At 39.6% G+C, this 25,871-nt stretch overlaps 1 protein-coding gene and 1 long non-coding RNA gene across 3 annotated transcripts; one reads left to right on the forward strand and one right to left on the reverse strand.

Annotated features, from left to right (window-relative positions):
• Positions 1–1,680: 1,680 nt before the first annotated feature.
• dipk1b (divergent protein kinase domain 1B) lies at positions 1,681–15,857 on the forward strand. 2 transcript variants are annotated; one of them, XM_088320053.1, is made up of 7 exons: positions 1,681–1,767; positions 1,891–2,125; positions 3,802–3,915; positions 6,029–6,136; positions 7,621–7,797; positions 11,057–11,563; positions 15,099–15,857. In XM_088320053.1, the coding sequence occupies exons 2-7, from the start codon at positions 1,916–1,918 to the stop codon at positions 15,402–15,404; spliced, it is 1,422 nt and encodes a 473-aa protein (XP_088176179.1). In that variant the 5' UTR covers positions 1,681–1,767; positions 1,891–1,915; the 3' UTR covers positions 15,405–15,857. The 2 variants fall into 2 exon arrangements, with proteins under 2 accessions (XP_088176179.1, XP_088176180.1); XM_088320054.1 differs by lacking the exon at positions 1,681–1,767 and having other exon boundaries at positions 1,777–2,125.
• On the reverse strand, positions 9,391–22,362 carry LOC148350337 (uncharacterized). Its single transcript, XR_015847102.1, has 4 exons — positions 22,098–22,362; positions 17,208–17,344; positions 15,090–15,368; positions 9,391–10,169 (listed from the first exon to the last, which is right to left on the reverse strand). It is a non-coding gene; the product is annotated as an uncharacterized LOC148350337 (long non-coding RNA).
• Positions 22,363–25,871: the final 3,509 nt, after the last annotated feature.

Consider the following 25,871-nt stretch of genomic DNA (forward strand, 5'->3'; position numbering starts at 1 on the left):
GAATGAAAGGTTAAAAATAAGTTACCTAATTACACAAATACATGATTCAGTAAAATGGTTCCATTAAATAGCAAAGTTTTTGTGGAAACAGTTCCATAAAATTGAAACTATATACAATGAAAAGTGGGGCAGCACGGTGGTTAGCGCATGTGCGGCACACTTCATGTCTTGGGAACCTCCTGCGTGGGTTCAAATCCAGCACCAGACTTCCTGTGCGGAGTTTGTATGTTTATACACTTGGATTCTATGAATTGTCATTGATATAACAAAGCCATTGACGCGGCCATTCAAATAATTTGATAACGACCAGTGGACGTAATTGGTGAGATATGCTAGCTATATAGTTTTTGTAGTTTTAGTTCTCTATCTTGTTTCAGACTGATCGTGATGTTTCTGCGATGAGAATATTTTAAATTGGTTATCATATCTTGAATCTCAAGAGTTAAAGCTATCCAATGATATGTGGCATAACATATTTCAGTGACTGGTGACATGGTACAGACACAGGACGTTAAGGCGCTAGCATTGCTAATGCTATTCTCAGTTATTCTAAATAGCGCCCTTTGTGTTCACTACGGGTTACTACCGTCCATCATGGTGCCATCACGTGGGTAAATCACGTGAGCAAAGGGTCAATATTCTTAGGGAAAAAACAATTTTTTTCCTTTGCTGTAATACAGGAGTGTCAAACAGGCGGCCCGAGGGCCACATCAGGCCCGCTAAGTGATTGAATAGGGCCCATGAAACAACGCTGAGAGGAACGCATGAGAAAAACGAGCTGCAGGTTGAAATATCTCCACTTGATGTTGACAAAGCCAGGTGCCTCTCACACACGCTGTACTTGTATTTCTCTCTCTCTCTCCTCCCTTTTTCTCTCACTCTCTATCTCTCTCTTTCCCTCTTCCTTTCTCTCTTTTTTTTGTTCCTTTGTCTCTTTCTCTCTCTCTCTTTTTACCTTATTTTGCTTACTTTTCTTTTTTTCCTTTTCTCTCTCTTTTATCTCTTTCTCTGTCTCTCTCTTTTGCTTTCCCTTCTCTTTTTTCTCTCTTTCTATTTCTCTTTGGATTTCTGTATTTCTCTCTCTTTCTTTCCCCCTCTTTCACTATTTCTCTTGTTATCTCTTTTGTTTCTCACGTCATCTCACTCTCCCCCTCTCTCTTTCTCCCCTTCTCTCTTTCTTTGTCCCACTCTCTCTTTTTCTCTCCCTCTCTCTCTTATTTCTCTTTCTCTCTCCCTCTCTCTTTCTCTCACTCTCTATCTCTCTCTTTCACTCTCCCTGTCTCTCTTTTTCTATTTTTTGATCCTCTTTGTCTCTTTCCCTCTCTGTCTTTTTACCACATTTTGCTCGCTTTTCGTGGTTTTCCGTTTCTCTCTTTTATCTCTTTCTCTGTCTCCCTCTTTTCTCTCTTTCTATTTGTCTTTGGATTTCTTTCTTTCTCTCTTTTTCTTTCTTTTCCCTCTTTCACTACTTCTCTTGTTATCTCTTTTGTTTCTCACGTTCTCTCTCTCTCTCTCTCCCCCTTTCTTTGTACTACTCTCTCTTTTTCTCTCCCTCCCTTTCCTTATTTCTCTCCCTCTCTCTCTTTTCCTTCTCTAATCTACTAGTCCGGCCCCAGAAAGAATGTTTGTTCTATCGTGTGGCCCCCGAGTTAAAATGAGTCTGACACCCCTGCTACAATAAAACAGTGTACATGTACTTCCCCTTTAAGAGGCCGGGCTTGAGTTGGGGATGAGAAGAGGGACAGGGAAGCTCATCCGGGGGAGGAGGTAAGAAAGGGCACCGGCATTTTTTTCCATCGTTTTCAAAATGTTCCCCTTACCTTTTTGAACTCAATGACTATTTCCCCACGAGGAGGTGTAAAGTGATCGTTTCTCGCTGAAATGCGCCAGGTTTTAGGTTATTGACGTTGCATGGATGCGATGCAGCGCGGCTCGGTGGAGATGCGCCGCCCCCGTTGCAGCGTCGAGGCTGCGTCCGGACAGAGGACGTGATCTGCGGATTAGGGGGAAGGAGAGTGCCGGTGACCCGCTTCGACTGGCTCTGCGGTTCTCCGCCAGCATGGCCAGAGCCATGCGGAGACTCCTTCATTCACTGCTTTTCTGCCCTCTTTCCAAAGGCCTGCAGGTACACTTGATTATAGAGTACTGCGTCACTACTCTTATAAAATAATCAGTGCATCAAGATGTCGTCATTTTTTTTGCAAATACAGCATCAATCTTTTCTATTTTAATGTATATCGGGAGAATTCTACAAGTGTCTTAGGTAACAGCCAGTCATGGTTCACCAGTTTTCTAAAACCAAGCAATCATTGGGTCTTGCAGGTCACCTGAGCCCTGAGATGGAATTTTTGGTGGTACGAGCAAAATACTTTCAAAATGATCCATTCAAAATGATTTACCTACCCCCAAAAAAGGAGATCTAAGAGCAATCTAGCGTTGTTATTATTAGTGGCATTGAATGCTCACAATGTTTCTCAATGCATGCGTAACTCAAGTCATGTTTATTTGTGACGCCCTCAATCACAAAGAGTCTCAAAGGGCTGCACAGACAGCAGATTATTGCAAACCACAGACTATTATGACACCATCCCCTGATCTAAAACCTGCATGAGGGCAAGGAAAAACTCAAAAACCTTAGTCAAGTCATCTTTATTTGTGACGCCCTTAATCACAAAGAGTCTCAAAGGGCTGCACAGACTGCAGATTATTGCAAACCACGGACTATTATGACACCATCCCCTGATCTAAAACCTGCATGAGGGCAAGGAAAAACTCAAAAACCTTAGTCAAGTCCAGTCCAGTCAAGTCATCTTTGTGACGCCCTTAATCACAAAGACTCTCTAAGGGCTGCACAGACCACAGATTATTGCAAACCACAGATCTAAAACCTGCACGAGGGCAAGGAAAAACTCAAAAACCTCAACATGAGGAAAATCAATGATGCCCCCGAGGGATATAAATTTCACTGTATTGCAGTCTGATTAATTGGAGCAAAAAATAATGCTCTGTACTCAAACTAGGCAGATTTGTGGTTAAAGTTCCAACATAGACCTAAATAGTAATTTAATTGACAGTAATTTTTTTTCTTTAATTACTTGTAAGGTGTATCGATGAACTCAAAACACCATACATTTTATAATATATTACTAAAATGTAATATTACATTAGATTTAGACTCTTAATCATTAAATACTTATGCATTATAAGCAAAAAAAATAATAATTTTAATAAAATTACAATCTTACATCGACAAAATTTAGAGCCCTCCAATTTGCTACTGCTGCTAAGCAACATTGATGTCTATGCTAGAATGCCGCGTTTAACCGCTAAATTGCAGCACGTTCGAACAAATGCAATGCACTCAATACGATCTACCAGTGATCCACTGGTAGATCGCGATATACATAATGAGCACCCCTGCCTATAGTATGCTTTTAAACTTGTAGCACATAAATTTGATTGACCGGCACATACATCGTGACTACAAATTGTACACGTCAAGCCAAAACAATGTTCTTCCCTGCAAAATTTTTTTTTTCCTTTTTTGGAATTTTTTAAAGGTGTTACCTTAAAATGTTAGTGTTAGTAATGGAATTAAAAGTTTGATTGCATTATTTCATGAGGAACTTACTACTTAGGCCAGTCTACAAGAACTACATTGTCATAGTATTACTTTAACTACTGATAATTCTGCACTACAAGCCGCTACTTTTTTGCTAGGTTCTAAACACTGCGGCCTTAAATACAGTGGCGTATGGGTTGACGGGTATGTGTGCAACAAATCTGTCTTTTGTATTCAAGGTCAAGTACCTTCTTTTGGCGTGGTTGGGTGTTCTGGTGGCCAGTTGGGTTCTCTACGTGCAGTACGCCTCCTACTCCGAACTATGCCGTGGACACGTGTGCCAGGCCATTATTGTAAGACTTCGACTGCTTTCTTTCATGTTTTTTTCTCAAGTTTTTGTTTGAATGCTATCATGTAGCCACCTAGCATTGTGATGGGGCACGTACTACCACCAAGTACCATTCAAGAGGCTGGAGGACAAGGACTGAAAAAAAAGGACTGTAGAATTGTTTGTGAAGGCAGTATGTAGCTAGTTAGCATTGGCAAACCGGACCATGAAAATGGATTAGTCTACATCTTATCATCTCATCTCATCAGCTGCACCGCTTATCCTCAGTAGGGTCGCGGGGGTGCTGGAGCCCATCCTGGCAATCATCGGGCAGTGGGCAGGGGACACCCTGAACTGGTTGCCAGCCAATCGCAGGGCACACGGGGACAGACCACTCACTCGCTCAGTCACACCTAGGGACAATTTGGACCAGCCACTTCACCTGAAATGCATGTTTTTGGAATGTGGGAGGAAACCGGAGTGCCTGGAGGAAACCCACGCAAGCACGGGGAGAACATACAAACTCCGCACAAGAAGTCTGGAGCTGGATTTGAACCCACGCAGGAGGTTCCCATGACATGAACTGTGCCGCACATGCGCTAACCACTGCGCCACCGTGCTGCCCGGATTAGTCTACATGTTCAATATAAATCCGAGTTGAAATATTCTTATCATGCAGTTCTATTTTCCTTGATTTGAGTTCAGTGAACCCTTGTTAGGTTCTAAAATCAACCTGTGATAGGCGAAATCCATGAAGTAGAACGGTTTCTTTTTGTTTTTTTTTACAATTACACAATTAAAAGCAGTAGACCCCCGGGATACAGCATAAGACGTTTTCTTTAAAGGACTCCAGAACACAACTGCATAGTATTTTTCATGCCCCAAAAACGAATGACACAAAAACTTTGTGGTGTTAGTTTGTACGACATGTGACATCGCCAGGATACCTGTCTGCCAACGGTCGACGTCCTAAAATGTTGCCCTGATATTGGCTGAATTACCTCCCACAATGCCTTTCTCTATCTTCTCTCGGTTTAGAATCTTGTTTGCTTTGTAGTCTTTGGGTGTCAGCTGATACATGCCACATTTTCTTGGTACCGTAAACGTTAAACATTATTGGAAAACAAAAATGTGGCTTGAAAAATGCTTTTACCTTACTTTTTCATGTCAAGAAATTAGAATTTTGTCGGCAATGGATAGTATCTTCTTCTCTCTTTTGCTGCTTTTGTGGGTCGAGAGTGTTTCGTTAACATGACAGCTTTCAAAGAAACTAGAAATTAAAAAAGGTATGCGAGTAAAGTAGGCTTGCAATGGGGTTTTACGTAGAGTACGTGTACAAGAATATGATGAAAGTCCGCAAAGTAGTGAAACTGCAAAAAGTAAACCGTGATACCGGGAGGAATTATTGTACTGTACACTTCTTAACATTTATCTATGTATTTTCTCCCAACACCTACTTCGTTAGCAGGGTTGGGTAGGGTTACTTTAACTTGATGACTTTCAATTACTTTTGGATTACTCCAATACCAAATATGCTAATAAAAGACAAATGAAACTAAATATGAATAAAATGACTAAATTTTGTGCAGGCTTGGGGAGTAACGGAATACATGAAACGGCAAAAATGATGTTGGCAAGCTTATTTTCATTTTGTTTCTGTCGCATTTTATGTTAGTTTTGCCGGATATCAAAGAGATCAAAGCCAGGAGAGAAAGCTTACCATGTGTTGTGAGTCATAATTTTATTCATATTTAGTTTCTTTTGTCTTTTATTAGCATATTTGGTATTGGAGTAATCCAAAAGTAATTGAAAGTAATCCAGTTAAAGTAACCCTACCCAACCCTGTTCGTTAGTGACTGTTTAGCCAATCAGAATGCAGAACACAAGCAATTCTGATAATTAGTGAAGCAGCAATCTCGAGAAAAGCGCATTATATCAAGGGATTACTGTTATGCTGCAACGTAGCTACTTGGTTTCACAGATTTTAGATTTTTCAGTCATCTAGCACAACCATGAAGTCTTTTCTGGACTATGCCTTAAAAAGTAGATGTCCGGCACTTTTCCACCAAAACACTTGAGAAGTCTCCACACCGTCTCTAATCTATTTCCTGTGACTGATTTCCTGTTTCCTGTGTCAGTGTGACCATTACAGCAGAGGCGTCATCTCCGGGTCATCCTGCAAGGCTCTGTGTGAGGAGAAAACGCTGACCATGCGCCACTGCATGTCCACCTCATCACAACATCAGGTACACGCCATCCGAAGAAAGCAGTCTTGCATTTTACACCTAGGCCTTCAGTCTGTACCAATCTAATCCTCTAACTATTTATGGCTACAACTGTGACGCGTATAAACAAGGATGAATAATAACCTGATAAAATTGCACTTTTGTTTAGGAATAAAGTCACATTTAACGCACCAACAATCATTTTGATCATGCTCAAATCTATCCTCTTTTATTTCTTCTAGAAAATTTTAATTACTCCTACATATATTTACAGATCACTCAGTTCCATCAAAAAGTTTATTTTCTATCGCCATTGGAGCTAATTCTTAAGTAAAGCCTGCCCTTAAGTATTTCTGGCATAATTATTCCATTCAGGGCTAAAAAAAAAATGTCTGTTCGACATAAACATCGGAAAGGGGAGACTGCAGTGTTCATTTTACCTGTGAAAAGTGATGGGTCCAGGGGACTCGCATGCTCAAAAATCTATGGGTCCCAACAGAGATCTACAGGTCCCCAAAAATTAGTGTTATCAAGGTTGAAATTGTAAATTGGCGACAAATATATAAATCTATATATTCATTTAGTTTTAATCATCACACTTAACTGCTAATACAAAGCAGTTATCACTTCAGATTTTTCAGTTCACAAAAATATTGTACATTATACAAAATATTATTGCTGAAATATTAGTCTATATATTCATGCAGTTTTAATCACTTCAGATTTTTCAGTTTATATATTCTTCGTGGTTTGCTGTCCCGCCACAGTTGTAATGCCTTCTCAAGGTCCAATCGCAGCAACGGAATTTCCATAGCGAATTTGTGGTTTTCATTGTCGTTGTGCCGATCCAATGTGCTTTTCTGAAAGTTCGTATTGCGAATGCAATCCAGTTTTTTTGTCACGCTGGGTGCACGCATCACAGAACATGTAGCCTCCATTATCATCCTCCTCATAGCGTAACCAGGAATATAATTGAGTCCATTTTGGCAGAAAAGTCATTTTCTTGCTAGGAGTAATCTTTTGTTTATCTTTCGTCGAATTGTTCGCTTCAAAACACGTCTTTTCCTTGCCATCGCGGTCTCCTGAAGAATTTTTCCGCCGTTTTTTTATGCCAGAAATATTGCCGTTGTTACCACTTTATGTATTATGTTTCGACTTATTACCGACACTGAAGAAATTACCAATTTTTTGTTGAACTGCGCCTAATACCAACTGTTCCTACGGAGGCATACTTCTCTTTCACTCGACAACCACCAAAACAATGACGTCATCTCGAAGCAACGAGATCTCGTTTGCCAAGATCGGCATGAGACCAAAACAACAATGGCGGATCTGCCTGACGAAAAGTTTGTAGTATTGATGGTCAAAATATAATGAACATCACATCATTCAGTCATTTTTAGGCCAGCAGAGAAGACATCGCAGGCCCTGACGGCTCACTGCTGAAGGGAAGTCCAATGCACAGTCACACATTTTGTAACGTTACTTCTTATCACTGTCCGAAGGTGTATGCTGGCCAGTGGAAGGAGAGGCAAGTGGTGATAAAATGCGGCATCGAGGATGGAGCTAATGCCGATGGCGGTCCGGACCCGGCGACCCGGCGGAAAAAGAGCCAGTTTGACAAACCCACTCGAGGGACTTCCGTGGATGAATTTAAGGAAATGTTACTCAACTTCCTCAAGGTAGATGTTGGAATTGTTTATATTGCCCCTTTTGTGGCTTTGATGTTCACTATCAGGCATGTCAATCATAAGGCCTGTGGCACGAATCCCAGCCTGTTGGAAGTTTTATCCACCATAAATATCTGAATATGTCAAAAAAAAGAGTCTCTATGTAATTTTACCAAAAGTTAGGATTTTTTACATAAATGCAAAGTAAGTACTCTCCGACCGCTAGTGGGCAGTGTTGAGTTTGTATAGAGAGGTGAGTTGGTTCAGGTTAGAGGTAAGATGGGACCTAAACAATCAGACCCGCCCTGCGGGTATAAAAGCCCCAACCAGCCCGAACCCAACCGATTATTTTGATTAGAGGGACCGGGCCTGAAGTAAACCTTGCACTTCGTCGCCAAAGTGCAAGCTTCAATTGAAGTACCCTCGGCACCGAAGTGCAGCGCCAAAGTGTGTTCCTCAGGTTAAAGCACCGTTACTTTAGAATAATATTACTCAATTAGGAGTAAAAACAAAGTCATTTGAATAATTACTTGAGTAAAAGTTAGTGCGACAAACCGTGTGCATGCGAGAGAGAAGCTGGCCCAGCACGGCCCAACTGACCTCTACTTCAGGTGTAAAACATTAACTTAATCGTTAAACTAAACCAGTTAACACATTAAATGCCAAAAATGAAGATCTTTTTTCCTCATTGTTTTGAATTATTGCGTTGTGTTTAGAAAGTGTTACTTCTCGTCCATGATTATAATATTTAGGGTAGGTTACTAATCTAGGCTAAATGATAAAGCATAATACAAAAAAACTACGGTAAGCTAAAAATTTGGAGTTTACATTTCTTTACCGATTCGGCCCACCTCAGAACAAAAAGTCTGGATCTGGCCCCAGAGCCAAACTGAGTTTGACATCCCTGTTCTAAATCCTGAGGCAGTGCAACAGCCAAACATCTTGGCGTTAGTCGATTTTGATGTTGTTCTTCTGGCTTCGGCAGTGTCACAGCACTAAATTCTACTACTAAAACCTGACATTGTACAGTAGGCCCCTGGAATCTGTTCTGCTGTGGAGATACCAAAGTGATGGCGAAGGGGATAGAAACCCATGTTAATTAGCGAATGCTTTCCGAACCCCCGGTTTCCTACATTTATCCATCCATCCATTATCTGCACCGCTTATCCTCAGTAGGGTCGCAGGGGTGCTGGAGCTAATACCAGCTACCTTCGGGCAGGGGACACCCTGAACTGGTTGCCAGCCAGTTGCAGGGCACACAGGGACAGACAACCCTAGGGACAATTTTGGACATGCATGTTTTTGGAATGTGGGAGAAAACCGGAGTGCCTGGAGGGAACCCATGGGAGAATATGCAAACTCCACACAGGAGGTTCGATCGCACGACCTCAGAACTGTGCCGCACACGTGCTAACCACTGCGCCGCCGTGCTGCCCCGGTTTCCTACATAAAAACAACAGAATACTATATAATAATTAATACTTACATTCAATATAGGTGCATATGATTTATAAACGTTATAAATAAATATACAAGTAAAGGAAAACTAAAGTCTTTTTATATTTGATGTGGTTAAGTGGAGTTGTGGTTGGATGCGGAGGGATGCAATGGCAGATTGAAAATACATTTTAAAAAGTAATGCCTTTTGAGAATGACAATGTTTTAACCAGCTCCTTTTATTTACTAATAGTCCAGATCATTGATTGGTTAGACTCTAACCAATATTCTTTAACAATAGTAAGGATGCGTACAACTTCTTTGTGTTCTTAACAATCACAGCCTTTGTTTCCACGGTTATCATGTTTTGCTTCTACATTTAGCATCACTGTAGGCCTTGGTTCAAAATAAAAAAGTACAGTTTTGTATCACGGAATCATAAAATCTTTACAATAATAAATAAAAAGCCATTATGGAAGGTAGTTCAGCCAATAGCACATCTGTATTTTGATGATTCAGTGATGCAAAACACCATCTTATTCGACATCAACCAATAGCAGACAGGCATCTTAGAGACGCAACTTGTCACACGCATGAACAACTTAAAAGTTTTTATACTTTATTCTGTAGAGCGTGGCCCAAAAAAATCTTATACAATACATTAACACTGTTCTCGTTTGCCCGCGTCCCTGCGTCCTAGACGCATCATTTGTGCTGGGGACGCAACTTTTTTGACACAAAATGGTCATTATTACCCGACGACTTTTTTTTTTTTTTTTTTTAACAAAGATTTACCGCACTCCAAACTTTTCGTCAGGCAGATCCGCCATTGTTGTTTTGGTCTCGCAGTTTGAGTTCTCGTCTGCACGCCGATATCGGCAAACGAGATCTCCTTGCTTCGAGATTACGTCATTGTTGTGGCGGTTGTCATCGAGTGAAGTATGCGTCTGAAAAAACAGTTGATATTAGGTGCAATTCAACACAAAATTGGTAATTTCTTCAGTGTCAGTAATAAGTCGAAACATAATGCAGAAAGTGATTATAACGGCAATAATTCCAACACGAAAAAACGGCGGAGAAATTCTTCGGAAGATCGCGGAGGCAAGGAAAACACGTGTGTTGAAGCGAACAATTCGACGAAAGAAAATAAACAAAAGAATACTCCTAGCAAGAAAAGGACTTTTCTGCCAAAATGGACTCAATTATATTCCTGGTTACGCTATGAGGAGGATGATATTGGAGGCTACATGTTATTTTGGATAATGTACAATATTTTTGTGAACTGGAAAATCTGATGTGATAACTGATTTGTATTACCAATAAAAAGTGATGATTAAAACTGAATGAATATATAGATTTATATTATATATTTTTCCCCGATTTACAATTTCAACCTCGATAACACTAAATTTTGGGGACCCATAGATCTCTGTTGGGACCCATAGATTTTCTCAGCATGCGAGTTCCCGGCACCCATCACTTTTCAGAGGTAAAATGAACACTGCACTGAAGTAAAAACTGGAAGTTGCTCCCGAATTGTACTCATTGAATGAATGAATCATTCTGAATGATGATTTACTGTTTATGTTTTCCTTTTGAGGTGCATTTCAATGAAACCATGTAAATATTTGAGATGTTTTGGTTTTACTCTAGAAGTTCAGAAAAGAAGCAGATGAGGAGGCTAGCAATTGTTTTCTCTTACTTCTTTGTAAAAAAAAACAGAATTGTAGTTGTGGTAACCGTGGCGACTGCTTCCCCAGTTTGGCTTTATGTATTGTACTGAGATAATAACACGAATCCAAAAACTCAAATTTGTTCCCTTCGCATCCTGCAGGCGAATTTTGGGGATCAGCCGTCCTTGAACGCCCTGGTGGATAGATTCATTTTGCTAGCAGACATCAACCAAGACGGCAAACTGTCTCTGGCGGAGGCAAAGTCCATCTGGGCCCTTCTTCGTGTCAACGAGTTTCTCCTGACGGTCGCTCTCCAGGAGAAGGAACATACCCCAAAACTGCTGGGCTTCTGCGGGGACCTGTATGTGACCGAGCCACTGGGGCACACCTCCCTCTACAGACTGGAAGTGCCGGACTACTTGCAGGCTGTGGTTCCGGGGGCTCTCGTTTCCGGACTGAACCACTGGTTAGCCCCATCTTGGCCCCGCCGGGCACGGATCACTATCGGCCTGCTTGAATTCGTGGAGGAGGTCTTCCACGGACCTTATGGCAGCTTCTTAATCTGCGACGCCAGCCCGCGCCACGTGGGCTACAATGCTAAATATGACTGCAAGATGGCCAACCTGCAAGCTGTTGCTTCTGAGGCGGTGGTGCGGGCCCACTTAAAGGTATTCCCAAGCAAAAATTGTTTTTCAATTATGGATACACCGTGGAGTGGTCCTCCCAGAAATGATGCAAACGTTGCAAAATATTTCCCGCGTCGGGAAACTCGAGATTTACTCTCAAAGTTGTCGCGTTTGGCCTGTTTGCTGTAGAGCTGTGATGTCATCGAGGTAATGCAACTCTTTTTGATTACCTGCCGTCAGGTCGCCGTCTTCGCTCCATTTGAAATGAAATGAAATGAAATGATCTGCATTTATATAGCGCTTTTCAAGTCAATGACTTCCCAAAGCGCTTTACAATGTGCTCCACATTTCCCAATAGCGGCCTTGCAGCCATGTAAGGCGCTAACCTGCTTATTGGGGGTATTAGGGGTTCAGTGTCTTACCCAAGGACACTTTGACATGTAACACAGACGAGCCGGGATTCGAACTGGGATTCCTTCATCCCAAGACGACCGTTCTACCTCAAGAATACACGTCTTAAAGAGAGTTTTTACCCTTCTGCTATTCGCTTGTTCAACGAGAAATGATTAGGTTATTATGTATAGTATTATTATGCCAACGACACTCCTCCGACTTATTCTACTCTAGTCTTGTTATTTACATTTTCTTTCTTTTTAAACTATTCCATATAATTACCTTGTCTTATACACTACAATATCTTTATTACTCTAGTCCTTTACATCTATTATATTATCATTATTGAGAGTTCGCGTGTCAAATGATTTCCTGTATACATCATGTTTATGGTTTAAACTGGCTGAATACAAATAAAGTAAAGTTAAAGTATAGCGAGTCGCATTAACACAACATGTGAGGCTAGCTCCGAAACTGACAGCGATTGTCGTGAACACGTTTCTCTGACCTTGATTGAAGGGCCGATTATGACTAAAGGATGTCCCTGACAAAAGGGTCTGGGGAAAAATACATCTATTGTGCCAGATAATTAGATACGCAGTAATCCCTTGTTTTTTGCAGTTGTTGCGTTCCAAAAATGTCCGGCGATGGTCAAAACTGGGGAAGTATAGGCCTTTAAGTATTTCTTTCTTCCTAAAAAATAAGCCCAATTTACAAGTTTTTTTTTTTTTTTAACATAAAAAAGTACTGTACAGTAGAAACATATTTTTTTACCAATACCTCAATAACTCTCAAATTATTATTTAAAAACTAATCAATCCACTTTACTTTCCATGATACTTTGCCGCCATGTGAACGTTATGGAAAACGGCAGTCATCTTCCTTTTTTGTCCTATAGAAATAACATAATTTTCCATTATCAAAAATTTTTGAAACATCGCAAGCGAGCCACTCGGGAGGTGCCCGCATGTGGCCCTAGAGTACAGGTGTCAAACAGGCGGCCCGCGGGCCAGATCAGGCCCGCTAGGGGATTGAGTCCGGCCCGCGAGACAACACTCAGAGAAGCACAAGAGAAAAACAAGCTGCAGGTTGAAATATGTCAACTTGATGTTGGTAAAGCCAGGTACCTCTCACAAAGATACTGTACTTGTATTTATTTCTCTCTCTCTGTCTCTCTTCCACACCTTTTCTCCCTCTCTCTCTCTTTCACTCTTTGTGTGTCTCTTTTTCTCTTCCTTTGTTGCTCTTTGTCTCTTTCTCTGTGTCTTTTTACCTTCTTTTGCTCTAACTTCATTTTTTCCTTTTCTCTCTTTTCTCTTATTCTCTTCCTACCCTTTGCGCTTTCTTTTCTCTCCTGCTGTCTTTCTATTTCTCTTTGGATTTCTTTCTTCCTCTCCCTTTCATTCCCCCTCTCTCACGACTTCTCTTTTTCTCTTTTTTTCTCACCCTCTCTCTTTCTTTGTCCCGCCCTCTCGATTCTTTTCCCTCCCTCTTTCTCTTATTTCTTTATCTTTTTCTTTCTCTTTAATCTACTACCCCAGCCCCCGACAGAATGTTTGTTCTATCGTGTGGCCCCTGAGTTAAAATGAGTTTGACACCCCTGCCCTAGAGCAAGTTTAGCAGGTTGAAAAGTTCATATTTGTTGGCAATATAAAGCATCTTCCTCTGTTAGCCAATCAGAATGCAGAACACAACATACACAAAAAATCGGCAAAGTAGCGAAACCGCGATAAATTGTCCGCGATACAGCTAGAGATTACTGTACAGCCTTATCGGTTTGAAGCAGTGGTGACGGTTTGGTACCCAATGCCTCCCTGCTTGGTGCTCAGCATTAGGAGGTTGGAATTAGGGGAAGGTTTGGTTACCTATTAACCAGTCCCGACTTGTCAACACTATTTCCGGATGATCACTTTATACAAATTCCGAGACTTTATGAATTTAGCTAAAATGTCTTTAGTTTGGGCTGATTGCCGGAACCCTTCCGCTCTGTCAACTTTGAACTGTGACGGTGACCCGAAGAGCATGCTGGAAGCAGGCATGCGCACTGGATTGCCAGGCAGATTTCAAGCGATAGCCAGTTTGTCTATGTTTGGGAAACTGGGAGCAGATAATAGCAGCACGTACTGTATCTTTGTTTACTAGAAGCAAAATTTTCCTGTTCGGATACTTCGTAACCTGAAACTTTCATATGTAGAGACATTCGCAAGTAGAGGTACCTCTGTATATATACCGTAAATTCCGGACTATAGAGCGCATCTGATTATAAGCCGCACCCACCACATTTCGGGAGGAAAACCGATTTTGTACATACACAAGCCGCACCTGTATATTAGCCTCATGCGGCCACATTGAAAAACCGCAATTCAAACACAAAATTAACCCATACCCGATAAAGTCCAAAAACACAGCCGGCAAAATAAACGGAAAATGATATCGGTACTTAAGGTTTGATGCAGACCTGCAGAGTCCGGGTGCCCGTTGAAAGTAATCCAAGAAAAAAAGTGTATATTTCCAAAGGTAAGGGTGGGAAAAATATAGATCCACTATTGTCGGCCGCGTCCACAAACACGTCTCACCTTTACTCCACTTCCCGTCAGCCCGCGTTTGCCCCGCCCCTTCTTTCTCATTTGCTCGTACAAAACATATCAGAATAAGTTTCTAAAATAAATACATTACAAAAATATACAGTTGCAAATACATATTATGCATGGTTACACATATTTACAAAGAAAGACGGTACACCGAGTTGTCAAAGCTTTATTAATAATATTATAACTTTCATCCCCAACCGTGCCTGTGAAGGGTAGCAAAACGCTACTAGCAACACGCTCTCAACGCAGATAACAGCTCTGTTAAAAAACATACCGTACTTGTAATAAGCACGGTATACCGTCCTAATCTTCCTCATTATAACTGACGTCATCAACATCGTCTTCCTTCAGTATGGGAAAGAGACTTTGTCATGTAGACGTCAACCCACGCTCCCTTATTCACAAACACGCTAGCATCACGCTCGCAAAGTGAAGTTAGTTAAAATTACATGAATTGGCCGCATCACTGAATAAGCCGCAGGGTTGAAAGTTTTGGAAAAAAGTAGCGGCTTATAGTCCGGAATTTACGGTAATTTATGCAAAAACCATGTACTATTTCCTCACATTTGACAATTTGGTATTACCTTTTAAAGGGACAGCGCTGCGAGACCAACAGCGACTGCACCTACGGCCGCGACTGCACTGCAACCTGCGACCGGTTAGCCAAGCGCTGCAACGCCGACGTGGTGCAGCCCAACTTGGCCAAAGTGTGCGCTCTGCTCCAAGATTTCCTGCTTTTCGGGTCGCCGCCCGAGCTGAGGGGGGACCTGGAGCGCCAGCTTCGTACCTGTGTCACGCTCAGCGGACTTGCTAGCCAGATGGAGGTGCACCATTCGCTGGTCCTCAACAACCTTAAGACCTTGCTGTGGAAGAAAATTTCCAACACCCAATACTCCTGAGAGACGGACTGAACACATGGTAGTCTTAAGGTCTGTCCGGCAACATTGACAACCTGATGTGTCCATTACATCCAAAATGGCCGCAGTTGGCAAGGTATCAGGGCAACAGAATTGCGTGTACTGTAGTTTGCGGACTATGAATTCTACCTGATGAAAAACTGCACTAGTACAAACTTGTAAAACTAAAAAAAAAAAACATCTTCACATTTGTCACATTTTGTTTTGGGCAGAAGATGATGTCACCGACTTTTACAATACTAGTATCAGAAAGTGTTGGGAGAATCACTAAAAATCAGTAATCAGTTGGTTACTAGTTACTTCATTCAAATAGAAATTCCGTTACCCCCCCAAAATTACTGACACCCAAAAGTAGCGCGTTACTCTGAAATGAACTATCTAGCTACCAATTCTCGTATAAACCTGCATAAAGGCCAACCCCCTTTAAAATAGAATGGAATATACCTTTATTGTCATTGTTACAACATGGGTTGAATGGCACTCCAGGTCCACATTTTACAGTGAGGGTAAGAAAACAAAGAGATAAAGGAACAAATAAGATGTTTGTACTGTCCTTGTTGCATAAGCTTTGTTTTCCTCCGGAAGGGGATGTATGAGGGGGTGAGGGACAGACAGAGATGGCCGAATCCAACTAGATGTTTGATCTTACTGTAAAAAAACAAAGCTGCAGGTTGAAATATGTCAACTTGATGTTGGTAAAGCCAGGTACCTCTCACAAAGATACTGTACTTGTATTTATTTCTCTCTCTCTGTCTCTCTCTCTCTTCCAGACCTTTTCTCCCACTCCCTGTCTCTTTCACTCTTTGTGTCTCTCTTTTTCTCTTCCTTTGTTGCTCTTTGTCTCTTTCTCTGTGTCTTTTTACCTTCTTTTGCTCTAACTTCATTTTTTCCTTTTCTCTCTTTTCTCTTATTCTCTTCCTACCCTTTGCACTTTCTTTTCTCTCCTGCTGTCTTTCTATTTCTCTTTGGATTTCTTTCTTCCTCTCCCCCTCTCTCACGACTTCTCTTTTTCTCTTTTTTTCTCACCCTCTCTCTCTTTCTTTGTTTTTTCCCTAATTGCTCAGTCCTCGTAATAGCCACATAATAATAGAAATGGAGGAAAACGTGTACAACTTGTGGAAGCAGTGACCCCCTCGGTTTTTTCGGGCTTGTTTTTCGAGTTTACAAACGAATGCTAAGCTGAGACACTCCATATCCATTTTGTCTCCTCCATTTCTGGGGACAGTCCAAGCCGTTCACTTTTTTTTTCTCGAGTCATGGTGTGTGCAAAAAATACTTTTACAAATATAACGTGAATTCTCTGCTCCCATTGAGTTGGTTTAATGAAAATGGAACGACCCCTCCCCTGGCTACTGGTGACACACAACCAAATATGCGCATGTGAGCTGACCCCCTGATTTGACTATTTCATGTTACCGTTTTAAATCTGGCTTAAATGTGAGTATATACAGTAGGGAAAATATCTCCATGAGGAAAAATTCAGGGTCCTCGTGCTTGAGATGGTGCCACCATAACTGTATTAAGCTATGCCCACCCATTATTGCTGCTAGAGAAACAATATGAGTGATGCAGAATGAATCAGCAGTTGGAGATCATCACATTTCATTATCTGCATTTAAAGAGTAACACTGTAGAACTCCATATACTAAGGACACTTGAGTTAAAACGCATCTAAGTTGCATGCTAACAGTTAGCCAAAGCTAAGGAAATGACAAGATATTTTGCCGATGTAATAAGTAATATGGACTCGATAGCAACAATAATAAGGATTTAATATTTTCTCACCTGATATGAAGTATGCGCTGCAAACCTAAGCATTTTTGATGAATACCTCGGTCCAATCTTTTTGCTTTAATGCACGACTCCCTTGTTTTTGATCAGGACTGTCCGCTGGGATCCTGTAACATGTTTTTTCTTCGATTCTGGCTCAAAAACACACATGACAAGATTTTAACACCAAACTAGTCGAAACCAAATCTTGGCTTCTCCAGTTTAATAAATTTATTTTTGCCTCCAGCTATAAACCTCACCCGATTAAAAATTACACTAGTCAAAAATGTATAATTAGGTAGAAAAAAACAGTTACATTTTGTGTAGAAGAAAATGCTACTTTCCAGCATACAGAAATATGCTATTTTTTGGTGTAGAAGAAGAAGCAATCTTTTAGTTCAGATGGTAACAGTTTAAAGAAGACAGCACTAATTTCCGGTGTGAAAGATAATGGTTGTTTCCAAGTAATGCTAATATTCAGTTCCCCGTGCAAAGTACAGTATTCCCTCGTTTTTAGCAGTTAATCCATTATATAACCACCTGCTTCGAGTAGCTGCAAAGCAGTGTGGGACTTGTAGTACGATGAATGATATGCACAAACTCAATTTCCCAAAAAAAGCCTCATGTATATTGGTTGATTTCTTCAGGACGGTTCTCTGACCGGTTTTAGAGTCAGGGTGCTTGTAAAGTGATACCGTAATTCAACAAAATACTGTAACTTATTTTATTTGGCAACTTAATATTAAACTAAATTGTCTGATTCAACAAGGACACACATTGTGTATAAAGGGCAGAATTTTACTTTACAGTTTATAGTCAAAATGTAACACCGACAGACCACATTTCGGCAATAAATCGTTAAAGCTCATTAAATAATGTACTGTATGTTCACTGAGACATAAAAACCCAGACAAAAAACTGTAATAACCCACAAACGCTAGCCAAGCACAGAAAACAATTTCATTGGGTGATCAGTAGGGGTGGGCCGAGTTATGCACCACAGCACGCTTCCTTTTTATACATGCCCACTGCGCTGAAATACACCCATAAACTTTTCATTTGCAGTTTTTGGGACATATTTACAAAAGAACTTTGCTTGCACCCTGTTTTGATACCATTATTTATGAAAGAAATGAAGGTCAAAATGAGCCACAATGATCTTAAAGGGACAGTGTGTAATATGTCGTGCCTCCTAGTGGTACAAACAAACTTTCATTGAGTTAAAAAAAAAAACGATTTGAAAACTGGGCAAAAAAATGCATGATCAATTATACCTAAAAAAAATGATATGTTGAGAAATTTGTATTTCTTTTTCACACTTTTTTACTCTGCCGTAGTCTCTGTGCCATCTAGTGGTCAAATATTCCAAACTGGGGCTTAAAAAAACGGAGATAAGTTTAAAGTGGTATGTTTTTGATAGACCACACAGGCTTTGGCAATTTTATTATTTCATGAATTTAATCAAATAATCTAACCGCACACGAATAAGCTTTTGTTAGTAGAGCCGATTTGGCAGTTTTGCTGAATTCTGTAATAAAATCTACGGTATGGCTCTTTCTTTAAAAAAATCATAATAGTTGCCCATTATGGCTCTTGGAGTCAAAAGGGTTCATCACCCAGGCTCAACATGAAGAAATGTATTTAATTTTTGAATTGAAAGCCAGTGATCTTTTCAACAAGTAGGAAAAGGTTGGAAATGTTAAAGTGTGTAAATGAATGTTTACTAGTACAAAAATCTATCAGAGTATAAGTATCTGCAAGTATGTGATTGAACAATTCACCAGCATATACTGGACTGTCTCAGAAAATTAGAATATTGTGATAAAGTTCTTTATTTTCTGTAATGCAATTAAAAAAACAAAAATGTCATACATTCTGGATTCATTACACATCAACTGAACTATTTCAAGCCTTTTATTATTTGAATATTGCTGATTTTGGCTTACAGCTAAAAAAAAACTCAAAAATCCTATCTCAAAATATTAGAATACTTCCTCAGACCAAGTAAAAAAATAATTTTATAACAGCAAAACTAAATCAAACATTTGAAAATGTCCATTGATGCACTCAGTACTTGGTTGGGAATCCTTTTGCACGGATTACTGCATCAATCCGGCGTGGCATGGAGGCAATCAGCCTGTGGCATTGCTGAGGTGTTATTGATGCCCAGGATGCTTCGATAGCGGCCTTCAGCTCATTTGCATTTGTAGGTCTGGTGTCTTTCATCTTCTTCTTAACTATACCCCACAAATTTTCAATGGGGTTCAGGTCAGGGGAATTAGCAGGCCAATCAAGGACAGTGATGCCATGGTCAGTGCACCAGTTACTGGTGGTTTTGGCACTGTGGGCAGGCGCCAGATCATGCTGGAAAATGAAATCCTCATCTCCATAGAGCTTTTCAGCAGATGGAAGCATGTAGTGCTCTAAAATCTCTTGGTACACAGTTGCATTTACTCTGGACTTGATGAAACACAGTGGACCAACACCAGCAGCTGACATGGCTCCCCAAACCATTGCTGACTGTGGGAACTTCACACTGGATTTCAAGCAACTTGGATTTTGCTCCTCTCCAGCCTTTCTCCAGACTCTGGCGCCTTGACTTCCAAATGAAATGCAAAACTTGCTTTCGTCTGAAAAGAGGACTTTGGACCACTCTGCAACTGTCCAGTGCTTCTTCTCCATAGCCCAAGTCAGACGCTTCTTCCGTTGTCTTGAGTTCAGAAGTGGCTTGACCATGGGAATACGGCTATTGTAGCCCATTTCCCGGACACGTCTGTGAACTGTGGCTTTTGATACCTGGACTCCAGCTTCAGCCCACTGTCTTTGAAGCTCCCCCAAATTCTGGAAGCGGCTCTTCTTCACAATTTTGTTAAGGCTGCGGTCATCTCTTGGTTGTGCAGCGTTTCCGGCCACATTTTTCCCTTCCAACAGACTTTTTGTGGATATGCTTTGAAACTGCACTCTGTGAACAGCCTGCTCTTTGAGAAATTTCTTTTTGTGTCTTACACTCCTGATGGAGGGTATCAATGATGGTCCTCTGGACAGCAGTCAGATCAGCAGTCTTCCCCATACTTGTGATTTAGTTTACTGAACCAAGCTGAGTGTTTTTAAGGCTCAGGAAACCCTCGCAAGGTGTTTCGAGTTAATTAGATGATTCAGGTGATTAGTTGAATAGCCTACTTGTATACTTTTTCATGATATTCTAATATTTTGAGATAGGATTTTTGAGTTTTCTTAAGCTGTAAGCCAAATTCAGCAATATTAAAATAATAAAAGGCTTGAAATAGTTCAGCTGATGTGTAATGAATCCAGAATGTATGACATTTTTGTTTTTTTAATTGCATTACAGAAAATAAAGAACTTTATCACAATATTCTAATTTTCTGAGACAGTCCAGTAGTCCTGTTTGTGAAATATTTATATTTTACCATGTATAGATGGCGCCGGAATTATGAAGGTATAAGCTATGTGAAAAATTCGTAATCTTGGGGGAAAAATGCTACTTGTTTTTTGGGGGATCTTCTACCAGAACACATGAAACTTAGATTTAGAGATACATAAATGGAAATTGTTCTTTAATCAATATATTCTCATCATGTTTTTAAAATGGAGCATAGTTGTTACACAAGAGTAGACCATGGCGTATTTGAAAACATAAATATTCTGCGTTTGATAAAAAAAAAAATTGACGAACACTTAAACCAGGGGTCATTGACATTTTCTTGGAAATACGATTTATAACTGGTGGAAAAATAATCGGGTGTCATTTAAACATGGGTCCCGTGGGCTGGATCAAGCCCGCGAGACAACGCCGAGAGAAGCATGGGAGAAAAATGATCTGCGGTTTTAAATATGTCCACTTGATGTCGCCAGAGCAAGTCATTACTTACTCTCCTCTTTCTTTCTCTCTTTTTCTCTATTTTTCTTTGTTTCTCTTTCTCCCTTGTATTCTCTCTTTTTTTATATTTATCCAATTCTTTCTTTCTCTCTTTTTTCTCTATTTTTCTTTGTTTCTCTTTCTCCCTTGTATTCTCTCTATTTTTTATATTTCTCCAATTCTTTTTCTCTCTTTTTTTTCTTTTTACTCGTCTTCTTTTTTCCCTGATTCTTTCTCTTCTCTGCTCTCTTTCTTGCTTTGTCCCTCCTTTCTTTTTTTCTTTTGTTCACTCTTGGTTTCTCTCCCTTGATTTTTCCCATTTGCATTTTTATATCTTCTTGCTTTCTTTTCCTTTCTTTCCCTCTCGATATATTTTTTTTCGCGCGCTCTTATCTTTCTTTCTCTTCTTTCTTTCTATTTCCTTATTTTTACTTTCTCCCTCTCTTTCACTTTCTTTCTCTTTTACTTGTTCTCTTTCCTGCTCTCTCTTTCCTTTTGTTTTTTTTTCTGTCTCTATTTCATTCGCTATTTTAAAAACCAGCCTATAGTTTATATATGTAAAACACTCAGTGCCCTCATACAAGGCTGTTATTTTAGTGGTTGACTGAGCTTGTTTACCACGACTTCTAATAAACATAACCTGGTAATAACATAATTTAACAGTTATTTTGAAAAATGAAATCAAACTGGTTGTACCTTGTGCCAGTCCAACAAAAACGTAGCGCTCAGCTTAAAAAAAGGTTTGTGACCCCTGATATAAACAGAAGTCATTTTTCGTTTGGAATATATTGTTTATTTCAAACTGCAGTCAAATAATTTAAATACATAACTGAAATGACATGGGCGTTGTTAATAGGTAAGGCGCAACACATGATAAACTGCATTTACTTTGAAACACAACCACATTTTCAGATCTTAATTATGACTTGTATATCATGTAAGAACACTAAAGTGAATGGTTATATTAAACAGAAGGAAAGTGTTGTAAAATATTCTTACCAACAGATGTATGGATAGTAAAAATGTACCTTTTGAGGAGTTCATCTGTATAAATGGCAACTTGAAACTGTAATGGTCTATCCAATGAAATGCATTTTAAAAATGGAAATTCTGCATTTTTTTAATGAATATTAACTTTCGTTACCTTGATTTGACGCATATGTTTACCTTGGCCGAGTCATTCCTAAGACTTAAAAAGTGGTCGGCGGCGCCCTCTGTTGGCTGCGGCTGCATCGGCTCGCTACAACGGGTCAGGTGCAATCGACATTTCGTTCTGTGTACATTGTTACACAGAATGACAATACAAGGAAATTATTATTATTATTATTATTATTAATAAATATCTGTATTATAATGGTAACAGCCGCAAGGTGGTGCTAAAGCACTTTTTTTGCTTTGGACGATGACGTTTCGCGGCTCTAATGTGAAAATATGATGATTAATAAAATAAATAACTGAATTACAGTTGGGAAAACTCATCACAATAGTGACTTGGCTTTTTTTGGTTACATTTCAATGTTTATTTGAGGTCATCCGAGAAGACTCTTATTCTACGGGTGGACCCAAATACAGGGAAGCAAGGTAGGGGTTTCAAAAAATAAATGTGTTTGATAATAAAGTCAAGAACAAAAAGAGCAAAATTATTGACACCAGAAACATAAAACAATGAATCGACCATGAGTGCCGTTCAATATAAAAGCCTGGGGTAACTGAAGACCGGTTTGGTGGGGAAGGGACTCAGGCGTGCACAGTTCTGCCAATCCCCTCGCTTGGCACCTTCTTGGGGAATGTGTCGTGCCAGATCCTGACACAGACAAAACTTAAACATGTCATCCATATCCAAGTGTTGGTTTTCATTATAAATTGGGTCATATCAACGATTTTAGTATAATCCACATTTTAAGGCGCACAGCCCAAAGAAATCGTCGTTTGTTATATATTTTCATGTGAAAGGCGCACTGGAATATAAGGCACCTGGAATTAAAACTACATTATGAGCTAAATAATACATTTAAATTAAAGTAATTCATGGAACATAAATTAACATTATGGCATCTGGTTTCACCACTAGAACTAATTTTAGCTGTAAAATGCACCTCATTATTTTTGAAAAGAAATAGGAAAAAAGGATAAAATGAAAGAAAAAAAGGAAAAATGACCCCAAATAAGACAAAGAAAAATGACAAGAGAAAAGTAAAAAATAAAGAAGACAAAAACAAAAAAGTGAAAAGAAAAAAGACAGAACTTTTTTTTCCCGTTTCTTCTTTTTACCTGTTGTGCCACCGAAAACGAGTGCTAAAAGCCCAACGGAAGAAGACAAAATACGGTGATTCAAAGAGAATGAAATGCACCTTGTTATTTCTTAAAAGAAAAGAAAGAAAAAAGGAAAAACTGACAAAGAAAAAAAAGACAGAAATGAAAATTAATATTGAAATAAAAAGAGAGAACAATAAAAAATGAATAGTAAAATAGAAAGTTGCAATTTTTCCTGTTTTTGTCTTTTTCTGTCGCGCCACCGAAAACGAGTGCTAAAAGCATATACTGGACTGTCTCAGAAAATTAGAATATTGTGATAAAGTTCTTTATTTTCTGTAATGCAATTAAAAAAACAAAAATGTCATACATTCTGGATTCATTACACATCAACTGAACTATTTCAAGCCTTTTATTGTTTGAATATTGCTGATTTTGGCTTACAGCTGAAAAAAACTCAAAAATCCTATCTCAAAATATTAGAATACTTCCTCAGACCAAGTAAAAAAAATAATTTTATAACAGCAAAACTAAATCAAACATTTGAAAATGTCCATTGATGCACTCAGTACTTGGTTGGGAATCCTTTTGCACGGATTACTGCATCAATCCGGCGTGGCATGGAGGCAATCAGCCTGTGGCATTGCTGAGGTGTTATTGATGCCCAGGATGCTTCGATAGCGGCCTTCAGCTCATTTGCATTTGTAGGTCTGGTGTCTTTCATCTTCTTCTTAACTATACCCCACACATTCTCGATGGGGTTCAGGTCAGGGGAATTAGCAGGCCAATCAAGGACAGTGATGCCATGGTCAGTGCACCAGCTACTGGTGGTTTTGGCACTGTGGGCAGGTGCCAGATCATGCTGGAAAATGAAATCCTCATCTCCATAGGAGCTTTTCAGCAGATGGAAGCATGTAGTGCTCTAATATCTCTTGGTACACAGTTGCATTTACTCTGGACTTGATGAAACACAGTGGACCAACACCAGCAGCTGACATGGCTCCCCAAACCATTGCTGACTGTGGGAACTTCACACTGGATTTCAGGCAACTTGGATTTTGCTCTTCTCCAGCCTTTCTCTAGACTCTGGCGCCTTGACTTCCAAATGAAATGTAAAACTTGCTTTCGTCTGAAAAGAGGACTTTGGACCACTCTGCAACTGTCCAGTGCTTCTTCTCCATAGCCCAAGTCAGACGCTTCTTCCGTTGTCTTGAGTTCAGAAGTGGCTTGACCATGCGAATACGGCTATTGTAGCCCATTTCCCGGACACGTCTGTGAACTGTGGCTTTTGATACCTGGACTCCAGCTTCAGCCCACTGTCTTTGAAATTCTGGAAGCGGCTCTTCTTCACAATTTTGTTAAGGCTGCGGTCATCTCTCTTGGTTGTGCAGCGTTTCCGGCCACATTTTTCCCTTCCAACAGACTTTTTGTGGATATGCTTTGAAACTGCACTCTGTGAACAGCCTGCTCTTTGAGAAATTTCTTTTTGTGTCTTACCCTCCTGATGGAGGGTATCAATGATGGTCCTCTGGACAGCAGTCAGATCAGCAGTGATTTAGTTTACTGAACCAAGCTGAGTGTTTTTAAGGCTCAGGAAACCCTCGCAAGGTGTTTCGAGTTAATTAGATGATTCAGGTGATTAGTTGAATAGCCTACTTGTATACTTTTTCATGATATTCTAATATTTTGAGATAGGATTTTTGAGTTTTCTTAAGCTGTAAGCCAAATTCAGCAATATTAAAATAATAAAAGGCTTGAAATAGTTCAGTTGATGTGTAATGAATCCAGAATGTATGACATTTTTGTTTTTTTAATTGCATTACAGAAAATAAAGAACTTTATCACAATATTCTAATTTTCTGAGACAGTCCAGTATATGTATATATATATATATATATATATATATATATATATAAAATTTATATATACTGCCCAATGATTGCTCAGATGGGCTCCAGCACCCCCGCGACCCTACTGAGGATAAGCGGTGCAGCAAATGAGATGAGATATATAAAATATATAATTTAAATTTTAGCTTAAATATAAATTTATATATATATATATATATATATATATATATATATATAAAAGGCTAAAATTCACACAGAAAGCAAAGGGCAAGGTGGCAAAGGGGCCACTGCCATCATCTGGTGATTTTTTTGGGGTACAAATTTATCTTTATTGGCGAGCCATATTTTTCATTTCATGACAGAGGCCGCGGGCCAGTAAAATTTTAATCACGGGCCGTAACTGCCCCCTGGGCCAGACTTGGGGCATACTTGATGTAAAGGTATCAAGAAAAAAAAAGTAGTTTGACTAAATTTGATGACTTACTGTATCCGCCGCCCAAAATGTTCATATTGATGCACCTAAATAGAATGTTTCAAATGCAATGTCAATGTTAGTTTCCATGGATATCTACTAAGAATACATATGACTTGTTTTTTCATTTAAAAAAAATCAGGTTAGTATATATATATATATTTTTTAAATATATAGATACAATTTCCAAATAAAATATGTGAATAAAAAAATCATGATTTTTAGAT

Source organism: Urocampus carinirostris, chromosome 16 (assembly GCF_059441175.1).
Source record: "Urocampus carinirostris isolate Australia breed hairy pipefish chromosome 16, RoL_Ucar_1.0, whole genome shotgun sequence".
Lineage (NCBI taxonomy): Eukaryota > Metazoa > Chordata > Actinopteri > Syngnathiformes > Syngnathidae > Urocampus > Urocampus carinirostris.

What these genes read in the sequence shown, in the direction of transcription:
- dipk1b (XM_088320053.1), top strand. Translation starts at nt 1,916, where the DNA reads ATGCGATGCAGCGCGGCTCGGTGGAGATGCGCCGCCCCCGTTGCAGCG. An exon ending in CTCTTTCCAAAGGCCTGCAG is followed by an intron (nt 2,126 to 3,801) that starts GTACACTTGATT and finishes TTTGTATTCAAG; the next exon opens with GTCAAGTACCTTCTTTTGGC. An exon ending in TGGTGCGGGCCCACTTAAAG is followed by an intron (nt 11,564 to 15,098) that starts GTATTCCCAAGC and finishes TACCTTTTAAAG; the next exon opens with GGACAGCGCTGCGAGACCAA.